The sequence below is a fragment of the Perca fluviatilis genome, chromosome 1 (genome assembly GCF_010015445.1).
Source record: "Perca fluviatilis chromosome 1, GENO_Pfluv_1.0, whole genome shotgun sequence".
In the NCBI taxonomy this organism is placed as follows: domain Eukaryota; kingdom Metazoa; phylum Chordata; class Actinopteri; order Perciformes; family Percidae; genus Perca; species Perca fluviatilis.
In genome coordinates this window covers 21,049,348-21,058,362 of record NC_053112.1, presented here as the reverse complement: position 1 = coordinate 21,058,362, position 9,015 = coordinate 21,049,348, and the positions used below count along the sequence as shown (strand labels likewise).

Here is a 9,015-nt window from a genome sequence, read left to right as displayed (position 1 = left end):
AGGTAGAACACAACATAAACTGTGCAGCACCACAACAAAGAAAGTATGAAAAAGAACAAGAAGGGTGTAGAGTTATTCAGGTGGGATAGAATGAGGCTAATTTGCATAATATCAAAATTGTACAATACAATACAATATTACTGGTAGTTGTAGTTTACCTACTTACTAATTGCTGTGGAATTTAATGCTAAGCATGATTTTTTTTGACAGGTCCCTGTCTGATCTTGAAGTTGTGTTGTACTGTATCTGTGGGTATTCTGGAGATAAACTGAAAGTCTCTCATCCAGACATTAGTTTAACTTTGCTCGGCATCACCTACTGTATGAAACAGCTGCTGTCCCGGGCATATAGAAGTGAGCAGTTTAGAAAATAATGTTTTTTTGCAAAACCTGCAGCTGTTGTCAGCTTGTTTAGGGCAAACATTTATTTAGTTTATTTCTAATTATTTTTATTTTGACTGTCACTTTTCCGATGTTTGACTAAAAAACAAGTGAAAAAAAAAAAGTATTTAAACCGGAACACTAATAGTAGTGACAATTGCTGAAATAGATTTCTATATTCTTAATTATGTTTTGGACTTTTTCATTTAATATGGCATCCAAGTTTTTAGTTATGTGTGTGTGCTATATCTTTGTAACCACAATTAAATCTTGATAAGCTTTGGAAAACGTATTTGAGATCACTTTGTGTTTTGTTTGTTTCCTTTGCTTTCATGTACCAAAGAAAAACGCATAAGGATAGGTGGATGTTGGCCGGTGTTGGCTCTGTCACTCCATCACTGGTGCAACACATTTTCTTTTGTTGGCTTCTTTTAGTTGCACTTATCTTTGTTTTACACCATACAGCACAACACTTTCATACATCCACTCACTAACACTACTGACATACTGATTTACCATTCCATACATTTAATTATTTTTTGTTGCAACTTCTGTAAATAAATATGTTCTTCCTTGTACAACTGTGGTATTTCCCTTCTTTTGTCAATTGCCGGGTTGTGACAAAGGAGACAATTTTTTACGTAGATGGTGGAAAGCTTTTTGGGTTGAATGAAGCGTGGCTATCCACAGAGGACCCCTATAAGTGGCTCTACACTGCATTTGTCAGTAAGTATTTGGTTTAATTGAGGTATTTTCTCTGAGGCCACAAAGTCTGGTCTTTCTAACAGCAAGTGCTGAGGAGCCCAGAGCCTTCTGGACTCTCTAGGTCAGAGATCTTCAACTGGCGGGGTCCAGGACCCTTAGGGGACCCCATGTTAATATTTAATCTTTTTTTTTTAAGTTAAAAATTTAACATGTCTGATAATATACATAATAACACGAGTCCAACATATTATTAGCAAAGCTAAACCGGCCTATTTGTTTTTTTTTTTTTATTTACACAACATTGATGACAGGCTTATCAGCCTGTAGGTAAGGTAGCCACTAAGGTAGCCATCCACAGATACAGTAAAGCTTAAAGATTCACTGGGCTACATGTATGTTTAACATTAAAACATGTAAATATATGAATGTCAATAATGATTTTAATATATTATATGCACCACAAGAAAAAGGTATCTGTAAAGGATTTAGGCCACCCTACACGTTATTGTAGGCCCAGTTTAATATGCAACCCAATTTCATAGCATATGTAGTGGGGGGGTCCCTACTCTGTCTCGATTTCAGCTAAGGGGTCCTTGGCCTAAAAAACATTGAAGACCCCTGCTCTAGGTAACTAATAGGTAGGTAAATAAATTATGTACACAGTTACATGCTGATATATTCAATGTAGGCACAAAGGCTTCTCTATGGTTCTGCTGTGTAATGCAGAGGAGGTTACAAAAAGACAGAACTCGAGCGGTTTCAATAAAAACACTTTAATAGAGAAACAAATAAAAAAGAAAAAAAACTTTGAAACACAGTCTAAAACCTTTATTATAACCACCACCAATTGAAATGAAGAAGAGTAAAACAGATCTATTCATTATTTTGTACCCACGAGGGAGGAACCAATGGGACTGGGAGGCTGGGAGAACAGGTGTGCCATTGATTCACTGCAGCGAGGGAAGAACAGAGGAGAGCAAACGGATAACAGGAAGAGATGTGGCGTTTATAGAAGGCTGAACACAGTGCTCTCTACTGGCTGGGCAAAAGGTTGCTCCCTTTCCATGTGCCACACACACAAGCTGGTTTTTGCTTTGTTTTCTAAAAGGCAACACAGAATAAAAAAAAAATAAAAAATCATGATGATTCATGGTGCAATATTGGGTGGTGAAAACATTTCAAATTCAACTTCATTACAAGACTTAAGTCCCTTAGTTTCATAACAAAGATCCTGTCAAACTCATTTTGGAGAAAAAAAAAAAAAAAAAAATTGAAAATGAAGCCTTAAAAACAAAATCGGCAATGATGAATAGTTGTAAATAAAATCCCTTTCAAAATGTCTTTGGCTCAATCTCTTCTGCTTCAAAAATAAATAAAAGTGAAGAAGCGGTGAAATATTAGTATTGCACAACTTCAGAGATTAGCCAACGACAGCTTGGGGAAAAAATGATTCCCCAAACAAACATGTCCAAAGCTTCGTAAATACGACACACACCAGGGAGCAACCTCAGCTTTAGCCCTGCTAAGTAACTGCAGACAAAAAAGAACTTACATGACCATTACATATTTGATTGACAGGTTAGTAAAATATCATAATAGTTTTGTTGATAATGTCACAAGTTATTGTACACATCAAATAATACCAAAATTTGACTCTGTAGATTGAACAAAAGCTTTTTTTTTTCTTCTTTTTTTTTTTTCTTTAATCCACAAATCAACAAACTCATAAAAACAGGGATAAAAACCAGCCAAGTCATCTCAACATGCACAAAAAGAAAACAGTCTTCACTGTAGAAAAAAGAAAGAAATCCATGTTGATTGTTGTATAGCAGTGAGAAAACAGAACAAATCCAGCAACATATACTTAAAAATATGTATTGTACAGTGAAATAAGTCATCTTATAACAGCTGCAACAGAAATTCTCCTCTTTGTCAAATCAGCCAGACACCTTCTTAAAAAAAGAAAAGAAAAAAAAAAAGAATCTAAAAAGTTACAAGAAGTCGCAACTGGGTTGTTGTAGTTGTCCATTTCTATAATCATCATCATTATTATTTTGTGAATTTGCATAATTAAAAAGGGCATACCTCTTCTTTGAACAGCTTCTACAAAATTGAGGCGATCCCAAAGTTTGTGTTTGTAAATACCTAGAAAATGCATATTTACAAGTATGTGTTGTTCTCTGCCAAGTCAAAAAATCTGGACCTTTGAATTACAATGTCAAAACTTAAAAACGTACAAATAAAACCATGAAGCTCTCCGCTGACTGTTAGAAACACATCTACAAGCCGTGGGGTACTAGCTTTTTGAGGAAGTGACATTTTAAGAGATTTAACAGTGACTAACTGCCGTATAAAAGCCATGAAACAGCAGGATACTTTTTATTTTATCAATTTGCAAATGGGGCAGTGGTGTTTCAACAATTAAAATGAATTACATATAACAGGACCGAGCACTGGATGACTGTTTCCAGTATTGCTTTCATCATAAAAAGGAACAACCTTGGCAGATATAGTATCGGCATCTTCTTTTAGATTTCATCTGCGGGGGGGGGGTAAGCTGGTAAGCTGTGCGGCCTCCGTGTGTGTCAACGAATAACGAGCAACTCACTGACGGGAATTCAAACGTGAATGTTCCCGTGTTATAATCATTATGTGTTTTAGGTTGTGAGAGAAGAAAGTAACGTGGATGTCACAAACGTAAAGCACAGTCCCAGAGCTTTTTCAATTAAATTAAAAAGGGAATGAGATTAATCTACCCCTTTAATATTGACATTTCCATAAAATCAGACTGAAAATGTGTATAATGTAGTTCTCCGAATGACCAGGAACAACGTACACGACATTAACGACTCATTCTTATTATGCAGTCTAAAATAAAGACACATTAACAGGCATACGTCTTTGAACAGCTTACTGTATAGTATCTGCGTTACTCTTTTGGTTAAATCTCAAGCTCAAGAGTGTTGAAAGAGAAAAAATTTTTTGGGGGGGGGACCTCTTTGCTTTGAATGCCCTGAAATTAGAAAAACAAAAATGAAGGATGCCTTGGACTTTGAATTTTACAGTCAATGATTTTTGTTGAAATGGGAGCAAATACTAGCTTATTCGTGAGATACGTGATTGTTTATTATAAGGTTCATATTACTCAGAGATTAAACAAGTATTTTACAGAGAAAATAGCAAACCGTCTTCTTACACTATGAAAAGGCATCTAGAAACTATGACTGAAAAACATCTGTGAGACCAACAGTATGTTAAAAGCATAGACAGCATCAACAATCTGAATAATACAGTGTATGCTGTTGACCAAGATCCAGGCCATTTCCAATCAAATAAAAAGGCCACAACAGTGTGTTACTGATTTGTATTTTCTAATTTCAGGGTAAATGCAATTAATCTAGTTTCAATATACTTCAGATGTAACCAAAAATGCTAACATTTAGCTTGTTCAAAAACGTCTGACTGGCAGTGTTGATCACATCCTCAGTGTCAACTTACCTATCATGAGACACCAGTCTGACCTCACCACTCTCTCTTCACTTTCACAAACCTTAATACTGCAACCTTTTCCAAAAAAAAAAACATAAAAAAAAAACTCACTGTCAATTAGTGACAACAAATTAAAAACACATTTCATATCCCCAGCAGTTATTGAAACAATTTCCGTGGTGAAGATTATTGTTGACACAAACAAAAGAAATAATAAAATGACTGAGCATCGGCCACAAGCGAAGCAGTTTGGGATTATCTTATCATAGAAAGCGATGTCTGATGTTCTCTGATCCTTAAAACAAAAAGGGGGAATTACATGGATGTTGCTATTTTTACATTTTCACACTGCATCTATGGTTGCTGATGAGACAACGGTAAAAAGTAAAATACGCAATTAATATTTGTATTGTTATTTTTCAGTAAATGATCCCATATACTACTAAATCACTGAAGATAATTCCCAGCTATTCCCAGGATGTCTAAGAATTAAGGATCAGAAGCCAACAAACGGAAAATAATTCATAATGCAAATGCTAGCATGATACAGGAATTTAAGGACATGTCTGTGGCATACAATTCAGTCTTTTATTTTCTTTATATTTACAGATTAGAGGAAAATTTATCTACTTCTATACACTGTTCCATGTAGTTTCTGTGTCAGTTGACCACTTAGCTTTTGTTCGTTACCACAATTACAGTAGTATGAAAACCAAGACGTAACGTCCACTCAAAACTGAGGAAGAGAAAATTATAAAAACTTCAACATACTTATTTAGTAACCAACAAAACCAACTTCAATAAGGAAAATTATGCAGGTAGCTAAGTGGTCAACCAAATCTCGCCTTTTTTATTTTTATTTTTTATTTTTATAACTTTTTTTTAGCATTAGGTACATATACAAGTGTAGATAATATAAGTATATATTCATATATACATAATGAGTATGTATATATACCAGTAATGCATTCATTATATATACTTATTTTCTTCACAGATATGTGAAACAGGAGAAAAGATACAAATAAAAAGTTAAAATGAAACAAAATGCAGAAAACAAACCTACTAATAGAAACAATTTGTAAATGCACTTTTCACTATATTTTCTTTTTTTGTTGTGTTTTTAAAAACAATTTTGCCTTTTTTTTTGTTTAGTTTTATATTTCATCACTTACTTATTATGTTGGAAGGGGGTGACACTCATTTAAAGTAGGAATAATACCCATTGCTACCATTTGAACTTCCTATACTCAGCTCTTGTAGGAGGGAGAGAGGGTCGCTGTTCTTTTTGACCTGTTCAGGGCGAACAGCTCGGGGTTTGGGTGGAGCGCGGAGGGCACTGGCATAGGACATGGTGGGTGGTTTGCTTAAATTGGGAGCCCCCTGGTTGGCCTCTGTGGGAGCCTGCGGCGGTGGCGGCGGTGGCGGTGGCGGCTGCTGCTGCTGCTTGTTATTGGGCATGAGAGGAGGAAACTGTCCAAGGTGCTGAAGGGAGTTGAGGGCGTGTGGGTGCGTCTGCTGTGCTGCTGTGGCCTCGGCTTTCACCTGCTCCTCCGTCTGACGAAGGGACTTGGAAGCTGCAGGACCCGGAAATGACATGATTAAAAGATAGAAAAAGGTGCCCCAAAAAGATTGCGGAGATAAATTAGATTTAGATGGAACAAGAACATACATGTAGTTCTCAAAAGTAACAAAACATCTCTGTGTAAAAGAACATAATGCCTAACAGCAGCATATTTGGAGATACTTACCCAGAAGGTCCCGGTGCTGAGCGAGTGTGCCGGCTCCGTTACATGGAATGTTCTGGAACGGGCCGGGACCCCCACCATTACTGGGCCAGAGGTCATGTGAGGGGTAACCATACGGGGCATGTGGGTGCTGATGATGCTGTATGTGCGGATGAGGGTGGTCCTGGGGGTCTGATGTACAGGGCTGAGACTGCTGTGAAAGGGCATTGTGGGCGTTGGCTGGAGACGATTCATCTGGGTAGCTAGACGAGATGCGGCGCTGATAGAGAGGCCGGCCTGGACCTCTGGGTTCATACTGGATGGATAAAATAGAGAAAAAAGGTGAAAACGATATACTAAGTCACACAGAACCGTTGGGACCTTGCAGTTGTACATAAAGAACAAGCACAACAGCATCATCCTTTCACAGCACTTACTGATTCAGTGATGGAGGCATAAATAAAAGCAAAAACACAACAACTCCTGTGCAAGTATTTGTCAAATAACATTCTACTTTCTGCACCATTGCTGTGTACAGAGCAGCTCATTGTTTTGCAAACTACAGGCATACAGAGGTTTGTACTTTCAAGCACGAAGCCAATGTAAAAAGATGTTTGACTAATATAAATAGTTACTACAGCATCTATCTGAAGTAGTTTTAGCCTGCACTGAAGCCTGTGTCTCCTTAAAAGGTCCCATGGCATAATATGCATTCCCCCAGCCTGCCTATGGCCCCCCAGTGGCTAGAAAAGGCAATAGGTGTAAGCCAAGCCCTGGGTATCCTGCTCTGCCTTTGAGAAAATGAAAGCTCAGATGGGCCGATCTGGTATCTTGCTCATTATGAGGTCATAAGGAGCAAGGTTACCTCCCCTTTCTCTGCTTTGCCCGCCCAGAGAATTTGGCCCACCCATGAGAGAGAGACATCATGGCTTTCAAACAAGGAAAGTGGCAGTTGGTCAAGGCCACACCCCCACCCTCCACCTTGCCCCCCCTCTCTCCTCCTCAATATCTACAGACACATAAATGGCACATCCTAAGGAAAGCTCATTGTGGGACTGGCTCTAGTGGCTGTAAATCTGCACCAAGGCTGCATTTTGGGAAAGAGACTTCAGATACAGTATTAGTGGACCACTAAGGCCTATATAAAAGCATCCAAAGAGCACCATGTCATGGGACCTTTAACTCCTCCTAACTAAAGTTTAGATATTTTATTTCAGTGTACAGTAAATGTTTAGATACCTTGACAGGAATCCAAATAATAAACATCCAAATAAATGAATAAACTTACCTCATCTACATTGTGAAGGGCTGTGGCTGCTGATGTTCTGGGGGACAGTGGATGGTAGGACTCCTGGTCTGGACCTTGACTCTGTTGGTGTTGCTGCTGCTGCTGCTGCTGATGTTGTTGTTGTTGTTGCTGTTGTTGCTGCTGCTGCTGGTGGTGCTGATGGTGAAGTTGCATCAAGTGGACTTGCTCCTGTCTGTTAGGGTGAGGCATCATGGACAGTCCATAAGGAAGGCTGTGGCCCTGGTTCCCTAATAGGTGGTTCTGCTGTGGTTGGCTCACTGATGCAGCTCCACCATGAGGCCACTGGGCCTCTTGCAAAAGGTATTTGACCTGGGAGGGAGGGGGGCTGGCAGAGTGGGCTGGCGGCTGATGTGGGTAGCTACCAGTATTATACAGGGGGTTCCCCGGGTGCTGTTGCTGCAAAGCTGGGTTGTTGAGAAGGGTGTCGTTAAGGAGATCGCGGCCTGCGTCGTGGGAGTAAGGTCCTGATGGGAAAGGGCCTGCATGATTGGAGGTGGCGGCTAAGGAGGACGTAGGGTCACCTGAGGCACGGGGCTGGGACTGGCGGTACTGGAGGAGACGAGATTGTGGTGGGGGCTGCATCTCAGCTGCATCCCTGCGTTCAGACTGTTCCTGTGGGGGCATCTCTCTCAAGAGGCCCGGGTACCTGGAAGTTGAAAATGTATTTCTTTACATCTGAACTCTGTATTATGTTTGTAAGCAGGAGCAAGGAAAAGAAAACTATTTAGGAACGACAATTACAAGGTTTAACAATAACCATGGCAACCAACAAAAAGAAACGTACAGCAATGGTTACGGTGTAAGTCAAATTTCCAAGTAGTTATCTTGTTTTAGCTAGCTGTGCTGTTACACTCGATTTTTAAATCTTACATAATATGTTCATTGGAAAAACGGCAATATTTCTTTAGTATCAAGTTTAAACTGGTGCTTAGTCTTGCCTGGTGAAAGGTGGCCCAGTTGGGGCAGAAGTGACAGCTTCATCCTCCATATTGGCACTAAGGCCCCAACTAGCTGCCCTGAGCAGCTGATGGGGGAAGCGAGCTATGCCGGGCTGAGCAAGGTGGGCGAGCTGTTGGGGCAGAGGGAAGGCAACGCTGCCCTGGAGAAAAGGGCCTGCAGCCTCCCCCCACTGGCCCAGTCTGGCTGCCTGCTGCTGCTGGCTCAGGGCCTCTAGAGCCAATGGACCCTGAAGATCTGAAAGGGGAACCACATGATTAGTTTTAGAGTCACTGGTGATGTCCTCTTGACTCGGTGGGCTATGGTACTGTACACTGTTAAGTTTAGGATCTCTTTAAACTGATATACTATGAATGATTATCTAGTAAATGTTTCAATACAGGAAAGGAACCATAGAACTAGATATAATTGCATAATTCTACATTTGAGCAGTGTAATAAACAATACT

General features: G+C 39.6%; 1 protein-coding gene across 2 annotated transcripts in view; it reads right to left on the bottom strand.

Moving 5' to 3' along the window:
* Positions 1–1,898: 1,898 nt before the first annotated feature.
* The window catches only part of helz (helicase with zinc finger), a 71,128-nt gene continuing 64,011 nt past the window's right edge, over positions 1,899–9,015 (bottom strand). For both annotated transcript variants that reach the window (XM_039790629.1, XM_039790710.1), the window contains exons 30-33: positions 8,549–8,804; positions 7,590–8,256; positions 6,326–6,617; positions 1,899–6,151 (exon numbers count right to left, since the gene is read on the bottom strand). In XM_039790629.1, the coding sequence (XP_039646563.1) occupies positions 5,775–6,151; positions 6,326–6,617; positions 7,590–8,256; positions 8,549–8,804 (1,592 nt within the window). In that variant the 3' untranslated portion in view covers positions 1,899–5,774. The remainder of the gene's footprint in view (positions 6,152–6,325; positions 6,618–7,589; positions 8,257–8,548; positions 8,805–9,015) is intronic.